At 40.3% G+C, this 16,952-nt stretch overlaps 1 protein-coding gene across 22 annotated transcripts in view; it reads left to right on the top strand.

Annotated features, from left to right (window-relative positions):
• The window catches only part of ptprfb (protein tyrosine phosphatase receptor type Fb), a 156,988-nt gene that overhangs the window by 74,848 nt on the left and 65,188 nt on the right, over positions 1–16,952 (top strand). For 12 of the 22 annotated variants that reach the window (XM_020591231.1, XM_020591233.1, XM_020591238.1 and 9 more), the window contains 2 exons: positions 13,543–13,731; positions 15,319–15,336. In XM_020591231.1, coding sequence (XP_020446887.1) covers positions 13,543–13,731; positions 15,319–15,336 — 207 coding nt within the window. The remainder of the gene's footprint in view (positions 1–13,542; positions 13,732–15,318; positions 15,337–16,952) is intronic. The other 10 variants (XM_020591237.1, XM_020591239.1, XM_020591242.1 and 7 more) reach the window with 1 other exon arrangement.

Below are 16,952 nucleotides of genomic sequence, written 5' to 3'. Positions count from 1 at the left end.
CTTTTTCATTTCTGTTTCTGCCTTCGTGTCTCTATAACTTTTGTGTCTTTGTAGATAGCCCTTTTGTGTCAGTATCTTTCTCTGTAATAAATACACTCTAAAAAAATAAATATAATAAAAGGTAATATTCTGGTAGCTGGAGTGCCAGAAGATTATAAAATTATAGAGAAATATGCATCTTCAAAAAATACAGCAAATTTAAATAATTTTCTGTTAATTTTAAATGAATTTCAAATTGTGAAACCCTAAACATGAAATATTTATAAAATTATGAAACTGTAAATATTTATATTTTTTATGTAAAAAAAGTTTTAAAAATGAGAACTTTATGGTAATTCATAGGGTATTCCTGTTAGTTTAATTTTGGCATGTAATTTCACAGTATATTTTTTGGAATTTTATTGCCATTTCCATGTATATTGGAGATAAAGGAAAAATCTAACATAAACAGGAAAATTTTGTACAAAATTTTGAGATGTTTTTATTAACCGTGTATGGTGGACAGTGTGGTGCCAATATGACGTTGTACAGAGAGATGACCAGAGGGAACAGTGACTCATTACTTGGGTAACGATGCCGATGTTCTGACCTTGAGCACCCCTCTTGAATTGAACTGTCTCAGTAAATGTCCAGGTAAATGGTGCTTGTCTCCATGATGTATGAAATAAACTACTGCTGGCCAAGAAAAGACATCTCAGCTCACAACATCAGTCTTAAAAGGAGTGCGCTGCCACCTCTTTATGTTGAGGCAACATTTCATATTTTCAGCGTTGTTAACATTTGATGAGCATGTAAAATGCAGTGACTCAGATCTAGAAATGACTAAGGTGCTGTCAAAATCAGGTTACAACATTAACGGGGATGATACGACTGATGAAGCACTGTGGTGCAATGGAGAGTGTCTGTTTTCACATTTGGAAGCTGACTCGAGCAAAATCCTTAAAGGGTACATTTAATTGGCTTCTATCAGCAACCAGGGAATTGCAACATTGACTAATCCCGGGAACGGCCTGCAGCGACTGGCTTTGAAATAATAAGTCATAATTTCCATGTAAAAACAAATGAGCAAGATTCTTAGTGAGGGGATTCAACATAAACATCTAATTGGAGGTCACATATGACAGAGAAAAAAACACTGTAGAAAAAACAAATGCTGCTTTTGGTTCCTTTTATGGGGTGAGAACGAAATGGCCCATAATATTGTTTGCTCTGTGAGCTCTGTCTTTCCAAAACAAGAATACTGATCAGTGAAATTTTAACTCCAGCCAAAATAGCTGGAGTCATTTGTAATAATCTAATCTTCTATCAAATCACTAGAAAGTGAAAATCTTTGCTCTTGTCTGCTTTCACTCACCCAGTTTCTCTGGCAAGACTTTCAGCAAAATACCTCCAAAATAAAAAGCTCAAACAAGCATAAAAATGTCAAAGTGATAACAGCAGAGTTTCTTGTGACTTCTTTAAATATGAGCAGAAGCTCAGGTAAATGCTGTGGCTTTTTTTGCTGCGCTGGGGAACATTCTCTTGTCCTTTGAGAGACAGCGAACTTGTCTCTAGAAAGGAGGAACGTTATCTAATGGTGCCAGATCAAAAGCCATCATTACTGGACTCCTCCACAGTCAGAGTGTGAATTAGAAAGGTTCTGCTTCAGACAGACCGGCTGCTTTTTTGAGCATGTAATATTGAGGAAATTGGAATATTTGGAAAGGTCAAGAGAGAGAACTATGCATGGATTCAAATGCTTCTGCTGTTAAAAAAAACAGCCCCTTGCTTGGTGAAAACAGGTCAAACATCAGATTTTGCAGTGATGCAGCTCCTTGAAATATTATTAGAATTTCTCCCAATGGGTTTATTTTATGCTAATTTTAAGGTGAGAAAGAAGGCCATAATTATACTGTAGTGTTAAACACATTCGTTTTTGTATACAAGTGGAAAATTCTTAAAATGGAATTCAGTGCAGTGTCGACTGTATTTAGTAGCCCTGTGTTTGGCGGCAGTAAACAAATTACAGCCTCACCCGTTAGAAAAGGCCTTTATTTGCTTGGCATGCGTTACAGTCCCTGGTGCAGAGGCAGAAAATGACGGCGACACAATGCCAGTAATAAATATCTCAGGAGCCAGGCAAGTGCGGACAACAAACCTGACTGGATCAACAGCATAGAAATCTCAATGCGCCTCTTCCCAGGGAAGATAAATGCATACAGAAGCTATATTGGAACGACTGAATAACAAGCCCTGCTCCACCGACAAGTTAATCCTCTCCTTCACACTATTCAAATCATCCACAATAACCAAAATAAGGTTTGTTGTGTAACTGCTATCCCCCCACATTACGTTTCCCTCTCTCTGATTCTCTTTTGAATTCTGGTAGGTTTATTCATGGTTGTATAAGTTACTGAACAGGATGAGTGGTCAGTTCACGTTTAACACTACATACTGTACGTTCCTGGTGAAAATGATGCAAAGTGTGAAGGTTTGGTTTTGGTTTTTTGTTTAAGCCAGGGTTGTTATTTTTTAATAACATACAAAAGGAACAGAGAAGCACAAACTTGCACTCACGCTAAATCAGTCAGGGACACGCTTCCTTATTCACACGCACAGAGACATACAAGTACTAATCTACAGGTGCACATCCCCCTGCTGTATTTCTGAGCTCCATTGTGATAGTCTGTGTCACAGATTTAATTTCTCCCACCATCTGCTGGCTGGAGGCCCTGCATCGTAGATCATATCTAGGCTGACAGATACAAACTGCATCTGTCTTAGCATGCTTCTCCCAAGGACTCGCGCAATATGTCGGGGTGGAATCACTCTGCTGGCCACCCTATCTGCATCCTCACATCTTTACTTCCAAGGACTTGGGCATTATAAAGAGGACAGATAACTTTTAGGTATGGTCAGGTTTATAGCATGTTTATTTCACTTCCTTTTTTAACAGAATGCATAGGAAATTAAATAGAAACAAAAAGAGAGGCCTGTTTTCCTGGAATATCACCATGAAAAACAATACAAGTGAGCCAGGAAATAACACTTTACTTGTTTTGTGTCATTCTTCCCTTCTTTGCAGCTTAAACACTCAAACACTTATTCAGTACACAGGAAGGCAGATGAACAAGTCTAGATTTTTCATTTAATCAGCACCAGCCAAGCTGCTGAAGTGACCTTGAGCAAGGCATTAAATCTCCAAAAATCCCTGCCACTGTGTCGTGTCATGTATCTGCTCTAGTTTTTTTGTGTGTGATCAATCATAAGAAACTAAAATCAAGTAGATTTCCAAATATTGTAACAGCTCTGTAAAAGATATCATTTCCACTTTTAAGGAAAATATTTGAGAATGAATTGATAACTTCCATCGTCCATCTGTCCCATCAGATTCGTTTGACACCTGACTAAAATTTTCATGTTTTATGAAAGACATCTGGATCAAGTCCTTCTTGCTTTGAAGCAACATTTTGTCATCTGTACTTGTCGATCAGTTGCTCCATGCTTTTGGCAAGCTGTATCTGTAAAGACTGTGATGTCTGCTATGTCTGTGCCATCACTGCTGATCTTGTCTATGGCCTCAGGGGATAAATGAGAGAGACAGAGAAAGAGGAGGGTGAGAGGTCAACGAGTAAAAAATAGCTAAAGAAAAGTGGCTTATAGGGGAATTGCCTCAATTTTTTGTCTCATTTTTGTGTTTTTCCACAGCCCAGGTGGTGAATTAGACCAGTTCTTTTAAAAGTCACATTATCTTTGCAGTTTTTTGGCTACCTCCCACCACTCTCTGAATTGCTGAGAGCACATCATTTGGTATTAAAGCCTCAAAACTCATCTGCTGACTGTCCTAATGTCATAAGAGCGGATTTGCATTTCTCTAATTTATCTCAGAACTTTTGCAAATACAGTAAAAAGATTCAACATCCTGAAAGGTGTTAAAGAAAGGACACTGAATTCCTCCTATGGATGTTCTCTCTGGGTTTCAGGACTTGGAGATGTGACAAGACATGCACCTCTATTAATATCTGTACATTGTCAGGAGCGGACCGGGATAGCCATTAATTGACATCTGTTATTTAATATCTGCTACAAACAGCTGCAGCAGGCTTTCATTATTCAGTTACAGATTTTACTCAAGACCAGTTTGTTTCACTATGTGTGCAATCAGACTAACACACTGCTTCCTCCATTAGAGTGTTGAGTATCAGGTCATCTTTTTTGCCTGGGGTTAATTAAGTTTTGTTTGTCCCTACATTTGTGCGCTCTTTTTCCTGATTATCTGAACACGAGAATTCTTTTACAAACGTTTTATCGGACCACTGCGTTTCACTCTAAACCAAATGAGAGACCAGCAGGAACAGCGTGTCCAACATCTAACTCTGTAAATCCAGAAACATTAGTGGTCTCATTGTATGGAAACTGTCACCCACAAACTTGCTTTTAGATCAATGTGATATTTGAAAGTCCAAATGCAAGTCAACACTGAGCGCTGTGAGCCCAACACACACCTAATTTGACATCAAATTAATTTGTTCATGGCATCATGCTGTTCTTCTTACTTTAGTTAAAAGTATTTAATGTTTAGTCAAGGTTCAACCTGTCCCCCAATCTCTGTGCCATTTTGCTGTTTTCTTATTAAACAGTTATTAATAAAGAGGTCTATTACATTTAATTTCCTCCCGAAGGCACAGGAAGGCCATAACAATATAATTATACATCAGAAATGGGTTGAAATGAGGAACAGAATTTGCCGAGCACTTGATAAAAGCAGACTTAGTCATGTTTGAAAATGCAGAGAACTCAATACAGAACTTTTTTTAACATTGTAATGCTAATCTAGAGGCCCGACTTTTGACCTTGTCCTCCATGTGGTTTGTTGATATCGTGTAAACCTAAAATTTGGATTACTTTTGATTTCCATTCCTAATAATTGTTCAATATTAGAATCCATGATGCACCTTGTATTTATTTGTTTAAAAGAGATAATTTCATCCAAATGCTTTGATGCTGGTAACAGTGAAATGCAAATTGTAATGTTTGGGCAACAGTTGTGTTGATTTTAATGGTGTTTGCACCAGGTGTGACATAACGCATTGTTGGACTTGTGTTGTATAGCTGCATCACACCTGCAGAGGTCTCTATGTCTGTGCAAGAATAGTGTGGTGCAACAAAAAACCCGCCTGACATGTTTCTTTTCTTTAATTTGTTAACAAAGATGCCCTGGGCCGGCAGGTAAAGAGCAAGGTCCACCTTAGAGCTCTGTGGGCCAATGAGTCAACAGCTCCCCAGGCCCTGACTGGCTATGGATGGATAGACCCGCTGCATGTCAGGGGTGCTCTAATACCTACACTCAATGAGCTGGCTAATGGGAGTCCTTTCACCCTGACCCCTTTTCCTCGCACGTTTACACACCAAGCCCTCTTGGCTTACCACTGAGCTACAGAAGGCAGGGGAGAATGGCTTGACTCACTATTAGCCTTATAGCTTGGCCTTAAGCTTGACATTTTTCTCATGTTTAAAAGGCATACTCCCATTTTTTCTAAGCTGCTAAGCTGTGTTTTTCAAGGTTGCAGTTGATTGGTCTGCTTTCAGCTGTCAAAGGCACTGTTGATTTTGCATGTATTACATCTGCATCGAGATTTTTCAGCCAAGGTTGACTAGGCTAGCATGCTGAGACTCAGATCTGCGCTGCCAGATTCTCATAGTGTTGGGGCACATTCACACCACAGTTACTTACTTACTAGTTCTTTATTATTTGTAAGGTAAAAACAATACCTTTTCAACTTTTGTGTTCACCCGGTTATTGCCTGTTGAGGAAAGCAGGTGTTTGTCCTTTCCTGATGAAACTGTGGTGGGATTAGAGCTGAGATGAGGATCTAACCAACTACAGAAGAAGACATGGACAGTGGTAGTGTACAGTATATGATAATATGTAGATCTGTTCCCTCCCAAAATATTGATCACCTGGTGACTGACCAGATGAATTTATTGCATCTTTCAAGGTGAGTGGTTTAGAGGTCGTGCCACAGTGGGATATTTTTCAACACCCGTCACGTCTGCAAACCTTTACCTAATCAAAGTTGATGCTGTCAACATTTACTCACGGACTATGTGTATTATTCATTATGTCTGACTGAGAGTAGAAGTAAAGCCTGTCACAGGAGCCCAGTCAGTGAGGATTTAATTAACAGAACCTGCCATATTCCCCCACTTCCACTGCCTTTCTCAGAACTCATAAAAGCCATCCCTATCTGCTATAATTACACCAAGCATGTCACAATAAAGCACTGTCGATGATTAATTTGAGTTGCGGACAGGATCAGTTAATTCGTTTATTTGCAAACCACCACTCTGCTTGCTTTTTGTAGACCAATTTCATTAACCGTCACACTTCCTGGTTTTTGGTCATGTCCTTTTTTCCAGGACACCTGGAGCCTTATTAGCCACATTGCATTGCTACAGAAATTTACCTGCCCTGAGGTTTTTCCATCTTAGATGCAGTTACATTAAAATGAGTAGTAAACCGCAGACCGTGAACTCCATAATACCATGATCTCAGGGGTCTTCAATCAAACCCCTGTTAGTAGGACCGCAAGGGAAGAAGTAGAGCTGTAATCTCAAAATGAAAACCTACAGCTGTGCTATTCATATAGCGTGGATAATGGAGGATGTGATTCTGTGCAGCAGCGCTTGTCCCACAAGGTGACTCGGTCAGCCTAACCATGTAAATTCAAAAAACCACCTTTTGGTTATAGTAATGGGTCGGAGGCCACAGTTATGTACTAACCGGAGCACCGTGGCATGAATAACAGGCGCAGTGCATCTGGCAGGGCCATAGATCATACTGTCGACAATGGAAGTATGATATCAGATAGGAGAATAGGAGAGAGGAAGATGATAAAAAGAGAGGGAGGTAAGGAAGGAACTGAAGGAGAATTAGATGACTGTTATTGATTATCTGCCTGTAGACGAGTCCAAATGTTCTGCTCAGCCAGACAAAAAAGTGCATTATTTCAAAGGTCGTGGGATGCATTACAGTCTTTTTACTCCAAGTACACTTGGATAAACAGCACACTGACAGGACTGCTAGCATGTACAACTGGGTGTAAGAGTCACGTCAGCGGTGGGTTTGTTTTGTCTGTGTTGTTGTAATGGTCTGTTGCATGCAGGTGTCTATGCGTGCAGTTCATATGTCCCGGGGACTGTTTGTTTGATGCACTACTATCTCTGCATAGCAACTGCCATAACACCTGGTCTAAGAGATAGCGTGACAGAGACAACAGGCTCGACAAGATGTGCAGACATATATCAATGCAGGTTTCAAAGCACATTGTATCTGTGAATTCATTTCCCTGCTGACTGATCCTAACTGTAGTACATAGATTTATCTGCCTGATAGAAAGGTGCTGTGTATTTGTCACTGTTCACACTGACTTAGGTCAGTCTCTGAAATGAAGTTGTTTGGAACTTTTGTCCTCGTTTTCCATGGCGATTTCCACGAGAGGAGAGTCCGTGCAGATTTTGATGTCAGGATGTGCCATGTCATCTCAGACCCCGGCAGTGGGATTTCTGCTAATTAGTATTCCTTTGAAGAGCAGGAGGGTCCTGCTCACATACTTTTCATGGTAGAAAACCCCTTGCCCTCCTACATTTTGCAGGTTTAAAGCACATTGGCGGTTGCATAAACACCAGTTGGGTCTTTTTTCCTTTCTGTGGTGCCCCTTTAGACACTACCTGAATGAGACATGATTTCAGAAAGAAATGCATGCAAGTACCACCATACTTATCAAACATATGGTGAAAGTTGACTGAACCCGAGGATAATAAGCAGCAATAAATGGGCATGCTGTTATCCCTGGATTTTTATTCTTTACCACTGTCCAGTAGTGTACTACCACCATTACCTCTGTGTTCCTCATAAATCCTTTGCAATTAAAGATTTGTTTCCCCAAGTGAACTTGCTGAATGTTTTACACACCATCAGCTGTCCAACTGTTTGTAGAGCTCTTTCAGTTGAACTCGTGTTGGCTTTTTGTTGGCACCTCCTACTGCTACCCACACCTTTCACACACTTCCGCATCTCAGGCACATGCAAATATCTGTCTCAATGATGTTCTTGGCTAAAAACAACCGCAGGCCACGAGCCGTGTTTCTGCAGACGGCTCGTCTGCTTCTCAGTGCAAGCTTGACTCAGTTGAGACATAGACAACACTCATTGCACTATATTTAGTTTTACCTCAAAGACTGCACTAGCAGAAAGGTGAATAATTTAAAAGGTGAAACATAGGAAACACCGAGACTGTAATCTTTGCTGTGAGCATGCACACAACTCCTGCTCATGTTTGAGCAATGTTTGTCATGAATATTCCTAGATATATGCTTCCCCTGTATGTTTCATGACTGAAGGGCTGTTTATCTGGTGAAGCCCTCACTAACATTCATAGCACCACATGTCATGCCATTCACGACTCTTTGCTCTTGAGTGTATAAGTAGGAAGTGGATACCAGGGCGTACTGAAATTGAAATGAGGCAGACATTTTTTATGCTGCAGTGTTGTCTTGTGTCACTATGTCAAGGCTCCCCTGTTACGAAGAAACGGGGGTGTCTGGAATGTTTTCCCCCAATGAGATGTGTGTGTTTGGGTTGAGGGAAAAACGCTGGCTGAAGTTCAGTGTGGGATTGAGCTCCAGCAGCCTCCCAGTGGGACAGGAGGACAGGGACGGGTCTCTTTCAGCAGGGCTCTGATTAGACCCATCGCCCTAGCTGCCACGCTCCACTCACACTGGTAATTGGAGCTGGCAGGAGGTTGGCATGCACCCTTCCCCTGCCCCCTCCTCTTCTCCTCCTATCTTCTTTCTCCTTTTTCCTCTCTCTTCGATCATCTGAACCTCACCTCACCCGCCTGTGGTTGTTACAGCAGAGGCACACCTCCTTGATACAGTAGTTTATGATTATTCTATTATGTTTTCTTAAATTCACTAATTACCATATTACTAGTGTCTTTTCCCTTTACAAATGATGTTGCCAGTGTTTCCCCATGTCTTTTCTGTGTATTTGAAGCCCCCACTGTTATCCTAATTGAGTAGTATAATCAGAAAACCACATTAAGACTTTCCTTTATGCACTCTCTTTTCTACCGCACTGCTGTAACCACTGTAAACAAGTTCTTCTGCTAAGCTGCTCATGTTGCAGTATTACTGTGCGTGATAAATGACTGTTGAGGGAACAATGGTCCTGTTTATTTTTCAGATCACTGAGGAACCAGTTCATACTTTACCCCTGACTCCTCTGGCCTTTGCAAATCCAGGGCATTTCTGCAGGTTTTTGTTGCAACACCTGTACCACAGAAGTACTTCATAACCAAAACAGAATCCCGTTAAAAACCATCGGATTAAGACGGATTGGACCTCATTATGAGACAACACTGCTACTTTACTACATTGTTAGATCAGTAGCAGGAAAATGGTTTGCATGCTTAATTTCAGATTGTTTAGTCTGCATACATGCAGAATAAATGAACTAATGACTGACTAGCCTGAGACGCATTAATCTCCGTAAAAGTGTCACACATGACTTTTTTTTGCTACAGCAGTGTTAATCTTAGTAATGGAGCACCTGTGTGACATTATCGCAAAATTTTTTCCTTGCTCATATTTTCCTGCCTGGGCTGTAGATTTTATATAGGAGTTGAGCTTTTTTGATAAATTACACTCCTTTGCTAAAGGGCTTTTTTATCAAAAAATGCCCTCTATGTAGACAAACATCAACCTGCATTGCCTACACTATTTCATTGGATTCCCTCCAAATTTCCCCATCCCTTCTTTTTCCCCTTCAAATTAAAGAGGACTGAACAAAGGCATGTCTTTGTCTTCCAGTGTGACAGGAGCTGACAGACAAGGCCAGCAGCAAGAGCTGCAGTAGTAGGAAGAGACAGACGGGGCTTAAATCTCCCAGTAGTTTGACAAGATCTTTGATAAGTGTATAGGAAGAGCTTTCAATCATTCTTTTTTTTGACCAAAAGACAAGGACATAGACAACTTTAGAAAGCCATGTCAATTGTGGACTGCCCTTTTCTTACCAAGCATTATGTTAACATTTTAACCTTTGTCAAGAGATTTTCAAAACTTACAAAGTTTTTTATGACCATTTTGAAATGTAGAAAGTTAATCACCTTAACTATTTGTTTCAGGGCATTTTTAGAATCATACAAGTTGACATAAGAGAACTTTAAAAATAAATTTTTTAAATAGTCGAATCACAGTTACTGAGCAAAAATCGCCTTCTAAGGCAGGATGTTTCAAAATGCGAGGCGCCTGCATGTCGAAGAGTCAATCAGTGCCAATCTTTGGAGTAACTTTTGAGAGCGCCATGGCATGCTGGGACATAAAACTAAAAGTTCAGCAAAAGAAGTGATGTTTTGCCCTTTTTTCTAAAGGACAAAACTTAAAAACCAAAAACATTTTAAGTCCAGCTCAAATCCTTGTGTTACAGACATTTATTATCTCTGCTTTTAATGTGACATTTTGAACAGACCATGTGAGGTTTTTCTGACCTTTTGCTTCTACAAGAACAGTTTAAATTGGCCAGGAAATGTTTTTTTTTTTTCATTTCTGTACAACTGAAGACAAGCAGCATCCTGCCTCTTGCATATGTATAACATTTAATGTATGTGTAGCTTAGCCACGCTTTCAGTCAACGTTAGAAATGATACACCAAGTGAAGCCACGGTTCTAATTAGACATACTGTGAAAAAACTACCACCAATCGTAATAACCGGTCAACTGTAAGGCAAACATTAAAAAGAAAGGGGATTAGATTCATGTATAAGCTTTTCAGCAGCTGTTTGCCCTTTGCATTCCTCCCTGTTTGTGCTTTCTGATGACTCCTTGGGGGTCTTTCACCCTGTTTTATCAGTGGTTTGCATTTTTCACAGCCCGGGAACATTTGCCAATAATAATAATCATAAATATTCTGCAGGCTGCTATACAAGAGTGGTGGGAAATAGCCTATGCTGATATGTCAGTTTCTTCAGTGACAGGCATAGTTCCACAAAACATTGCTGCTTAAAACGCCTCCCCTAGTTCCAGAAAGGCAACACACTCCATTCAGCGGCCACCTGTATGTAACAAGCGTGAAAGTTGATGTAGGTATGTTCTGGGAGAAGTACATCAAATCTACTGAAATTCACAGCAAACAGACTTCTTAGTCCTCCCCTGTACAGTCCCTGGGATAAGTGTCATGCCTCAACGGACTGGTTAGCTTCCACCATATACAGACCTAGAGGGGAAGCTACACCATTCTCTGCCTCAGGAATGGAGTGATTTGAACCAGTCATATGTTACATGTACAAACAACATGCATGAATGTTGGGAATCAGTGCGACACTGGGTGATAGACTTAAATATACAGAATTTATTTTATATCCGTGCTTGATTGAAGATCAGCTCGAGGCTATGGATCCATTCTTAATCAGTGGATTTATATGGATGCCACATTTTTCTATCATTATTTTGTTTCCTCCATTTCTCTTTCTACATTTTTTCTAGTCCTTCTCTTTGAAGGTTAGACAGAGCGAACCACAGAGGAACACAGGACGATTATACAGTATTATTTCGTTGTGCTGTAGTTGTCCGCTTTGTACAGGCATCCTGATTTCATTTGGGATGTCTGAAAACAAATCCCATATTGTTAGACAGGAAGTAAGCCGTACCACACAGATAAGAAGCCACGCAGATCTGTCAACTGCATGAGAAAATGAGACGATCCAGGCTACAGGCCAGACACAAGGGTGAAAAGCAGAACAACTGCTCTGCTGGAGATCAGAACAAAGAACAACACCCATGCCCCATTCATGCTCCAGCCATATAGGTTTTCATCTGGATTTTTTGACTCTGAGCAGGGGGGAGGGAGATGAATGGATCAGTAGTAACTTTTTAAAATTGGTATTTTGTGGGGCTTATGTAAACAGATACTTAGTCTTTAGGCAATCCTACTAGCAAGAGACCATTGTATGCAATGATAGTGTCTCATAACTGATGACTAATGTGAGACAGCCTTGTATCACTTCTGGTAATGCTCACAATAGACAGTCCTTATAGATGTTGTTTATTTTTTCTCTAGTTCTCTGGGGATGTTTCCAGAAAACGCTGGCTGTTTGTTTTAAAGCACTGTTCTCCTTCTCATCATAAATGCATACATTTACACTCATTGTCTGTGTAGGTGTCCATTCCAGTGAGGTAGCTGGAGATGAAATACTTTGCTCCATGACATCTTGGTGGAAGTTTCTGTCTTAATGTTCTCCTCACCTATCTTGACAAAATGTTCTTGAATATAATTTTAATTTTAGGTCATCATTTATTCCTTTTAGTGCACCATTTTGTTACTGCCATTCACTTTTACTTTTGTGACATTGTAATTACATTTCAATGTGACATTTCCTAATTATCCAAATCTCGGTTTTATATAAATGTTGTTTAACCTTCTTGAACTGCCCTTCACTTATTGTTAACCTGTAGTTAGGTATCCTTTCATACTGAGCCAGAAGCAGGATTTACAGCCATTAGCACCCATTTCATCTTAACTCTTTGGCCCCAAGGGCACATCTACATGTGAGGAGAAAGATAAAAGAGATTACAGGTTTGAGAGCAAGCTGATAACAAGCCCTCTCAAGGGCCATCCTGTTTCCTCTTTATTATCGCTGTCCAGAGGTTGAATTGGGATTTATTAGGAGGGTGAGGCTGGAGAGTTTGATTTTGATTTGTCAGCACAGTTAATCCATACAAATGCAACTTTATGTTTCATTTAAAAGATTAATTGTGCATTGTAAAGCCATTATAACAAACGTAAATACTTAATTTACTCTTATGACTAAACTGCAAGTTTTCTGCAATAGAAACACACATTGTAAGTGGCAGGGATGTTATGCTGGGATGTATCACTTTTTGGTAATATTCTACTATTGACTATATGTTGTCCATATTTAGCTAATCGTATGTGTATATTACAATAACAATCACCCATTGTAGCATCTGAAATTCTGTTTTAAGGACTATGGTTTATGGGCTGTCATGGATATGCTGTTACATTAATTATGCTGAGTTGGATTATTCAGATAGGTTTGATTTGTTCACTAAGCCTCAGGCAACTCATTTATGCATGGATGCCCAGCAGCAGATTGCAGTTATCCTCCTTCTGTCTAAACCTGAGACTCCCCATGCCGGGTAATACGCCTGCAATGATAATCAATCAGAGTCAGAGTTTTTTTACAACTAAATTTGGGATCCAAATCAGCATAAGATCTGCCACTCCCCAATAGTATCTTCTGCTCTTAGACTAATTTTTTTGCCTCTTTGTATGTGTAGTGATTACTGTTTGGCCTGTAGCACCTGAGATATATTTGGTTCTTCCTCTTGTCTCTCCTCGGCAGCTCAACAGCTTTGATGCACTCAATGCTCACTCAACTCTCTTTTTGTGCACGTTTTCCCCTCTTCTTGTTTATTTCATCCTATTTTTTCTCTCTCAGTGTCTGTGGCTATAATAAAAATCTTCCTTTTCCAAATTTTCAGAACACCAGGTCCCCCATGGCTTCCCTACCATTGATATGGGTCCCCAGCTTAAGGTGGTTGAAAAGACCAGAACTGCCACCATGCTGTGTGCAGCCAGCGGAAACCCGGACCCAGAGATCTCCTGGTTCAAGGACATGCTTCCTGTGGACATCAGCAGCAGCAACGGGCGCATCAAACAGCTTCGCTCAGGTACACTTTGATTTGATTTAATTTCTTTAAGACATTACATGGTATAATGGCACATAGTCACATGTCTTGTTAGATGTGAGGATGATGTGAAAACACAACAGGCCTTTGTTGTCATGTATAATTTTGTGTATTCTATTTCATCACAAAGGGCATGAAAGTTTTATTCAACTTGTCATTGTCACTTTGATTAGTTGGCTGAGTTCTTGCACAACAGCTGCAGCCTCTTATAAAGTGGCACAGAAGTTTGAATGAAGTTGTTCCTGCAATCTTTGACAGTGATACATGAGCCTGTAGCCTTTCAAAGTACAGAAAGAGAGTTTTTTTTACAATGTTAAATAATCTGTAATCCTTTCTTAAACATGCAGCTGGGTTGCAAGGAGGCCAGGCATTGATGCATTAGCTTTGATTCAACCTTGGAAAAAAAATGAAAAATCAATGAGATTCTCCTTGTTCACAGTAGTACTCCATTTGATAAATAAATAGTACTTGCTTGACCTGGATCAGAGGGAGAAGGGGCCAGGTGGAAAGATTAGTGGCTTTTGACCAGGTTAGGTCTTTTCAGTCTTTACTAAATCTACCCCGCTTAGAGAGGGTGTCAGCCCAAGCTGCAGGTTTGAGACCCCAAAGATTAAAGATGAGTGCTACTCCACAAAAAGCCTAACACTAAAGCTGCCCAGTAGAAGCCGAATACGGGTCTTTGGAGCGTATTCACTTGGACTGTCCATGTTCTTGTAATATTACAGTGTGATTCTACAAGCACAACCCAAATGAGATGCAGATTTCTCACTTGTTAGATATTAATACAACAATTTAATTGTTTGATCATGTTTTTATTACAATACTAAATTTCCATTTACATTACATTACATTACATTACAAATATGACCAGGAATGAGGCCATTTTCTGCACAGGAAGAAAAATGCACATTCATTTGCTGCCAGCTTCATAGAAAAGGCAGACGCAGTTCCTCATTTTGCATCACTCTTCATTTTTAGTGTGCACACAGGCTCATTCAGTTTATCTTTTCACACATCCAAATCATTCACTCTGTAGAGATACTAACTTTTATTCAATTTAATACTGCTGACCCAAATACTGTTTACGGTGCATCACTCTATTTAATATGTATGACTTTCATTCATCTCTTTTTCCCATTTTACTAACTGTTTTCTTCACAAATGAGGTCTGTACAAAGAGTGTCAGTTATCTTACATTAGAAAGCCTAATATAAGCTACTTAAATTGCATGCTATTTTAATGCTGATGTGAAGTAAGGATGAATTAGGTTGTAGCTGTTGTCTGCAAATACAAAAATAGCAGCATTATATTTCAAAATGTTTGCCCTGATGAAGGCTGTGTTGTTTTTGGTCATTTACAGACAACACATACAGCCCATATTTGCTTCATGCCATTGATTAAGTAGCCTACTTAACTTTGTCACATTGCATTTAATTGCCATCTACTCTGTATTAGTTATTTTTCTTTTATCCATGGCCTGTCAGAAGCCATGTCTTTCTCTCCCACTGTTTTAAGGGGATTGCTAACTAATCTCTCAACCCTGTTTGCATTGAAATTGCACCCACCTAGGTGGGACGCCAATTAGAGGTAAGGATGATGTGTTGGAAAATATCACGTCCACACCACTCCCTCACATCCACCGGCCCCCCCCCCCCCAACACCACACCACCACGGTCATCCAACTCACCATCATCCACTTTCTCCCCTTGTCTCTTCCCAACATGTTCTGTCTGCTGTCTGTTCGTTAACAAACAAATGATCACCAACCGTCATGTCAGGAGGATGAAAATACAAACGCAATCCAAGGTGCTATCTTGTAAATGGGCTTTGTCAAGGCTCCTCCTGTACTGTTAAAATACACACACACACACACACACACACACATTCACACAGAAACAAACATCTTTCTGCTTCAGCCTCTCCTCTGGCTTTTCTGCAAAAAAAAAAAAAAAACTGTGAGGAGTTTTCATTTTAAACTAAAGGCCAACTTCGCCACAAGAGGATCTACCTGCCTCCTCTGTGCAGCCTCGGTGTAAATTGAAATGGCTGTATTTGCATATAGCCTCTGCAGCGTTGCCCTCCAGCACAGGAACAGGATGCCTGGGTGAGATTAAAGTGGAAGCACCTTCCCCCTTTTCCCTTGACTGAAACTTGATTTGTGTTCAACAACAATGAGGTAAATAGTGGATGTCTGGGGCAAGCTGAATACATTTTCAGCCAGCTGCCTGTATCACTCGGTGGTGCCCAGTAGTGGTTAAGGTAGCATTACAGTGGCCTCTGTGCCACAGCTGATCTGTAAAAGAGTGACCTTGTAGAAGATTCACCAGGGTTTGAGTAGTTAGAAGCAACTGAAGGAGTTTAGTGTTGCAGCTCTGACAACTGCCATACCAGTAACCTTCTACATTCCTGTAGTGCTCCCACAGTATTTTCCCATGGGAGAGCGGGCAGACTGACAGATTGGTGCCACCAATATTAGTATGCAGGTGCATGTCAGTGCTGAATCAGTCAACGATGAGCTCAGCAAACAGAGCAGATACCTTGGAGGGATGTGTTGTCATGAGATCTGAGGTGGTGTTATCGCATGTCACTGCCCCGCCCTGTTCCACTTCTCTTTTTTGGTCTCGTTTTGATTTGAGTCTCCTATGGTTGGTGGTGAACCTGTTTGTTGCATTCATCTCATACCATATGATGTGAAAAATGTATATCCCGACATCATCTTATGCTGAGTATTTTTTATCATTTTCAAACTGCATGGTGGCTGGCTGCCTTTCATGCTAGTACCACGATGTATTGGTAGACATGAAAACTGTTATCACTCACTTGTGACATGCATATCCATGTATACTGCTGAGAGAAGTAGTTTTGTTTTTAAACATGTATTCTTTAAATTATGGGAGACAGGTAAGTTTGCTGTTGTTGGTCTTTTTTTCAGTTTGTGAAAGTGTAACTTGCCTCATCTGTCGACCAGTGCACAGCAGTAACAGTCATTACATGATGGTCACGGACACCGGTTGTCCACACCAAGACAGACTCCTGGGCTTTGATGCTTTGTTGCAAGCAACATGTTAGCCTTTTGTCTGATGACTACAGCTACTTGGGATTGTGAATACTAATCTAAACCATATGGCAGAGCCATGTCTCCCTTGAGGGCATCAGTGAGACATGATCAGACATGGTCAGATAGTTGGTAATGAAATAACACC

The sequence above is a fragment of the Monopterus albus genome, unplaced genomic scaffold (genome assembly GCF_001952655.1).
Source record: "Monopterus albus unplaced genomic scaffold, M_albus_1.0 scaffold14.1, whole genome shotgun sequence".
NCBI classification, from domain to species: Eukaryota; Metazoa; Chordata; class Actinopteri; order Synbranchiformes; family Synbranchidae; genus Monopterus; species Monopterus albus.
This window is presented reverse-complemented; position numbering and strand designations above follow the sequence as displayed.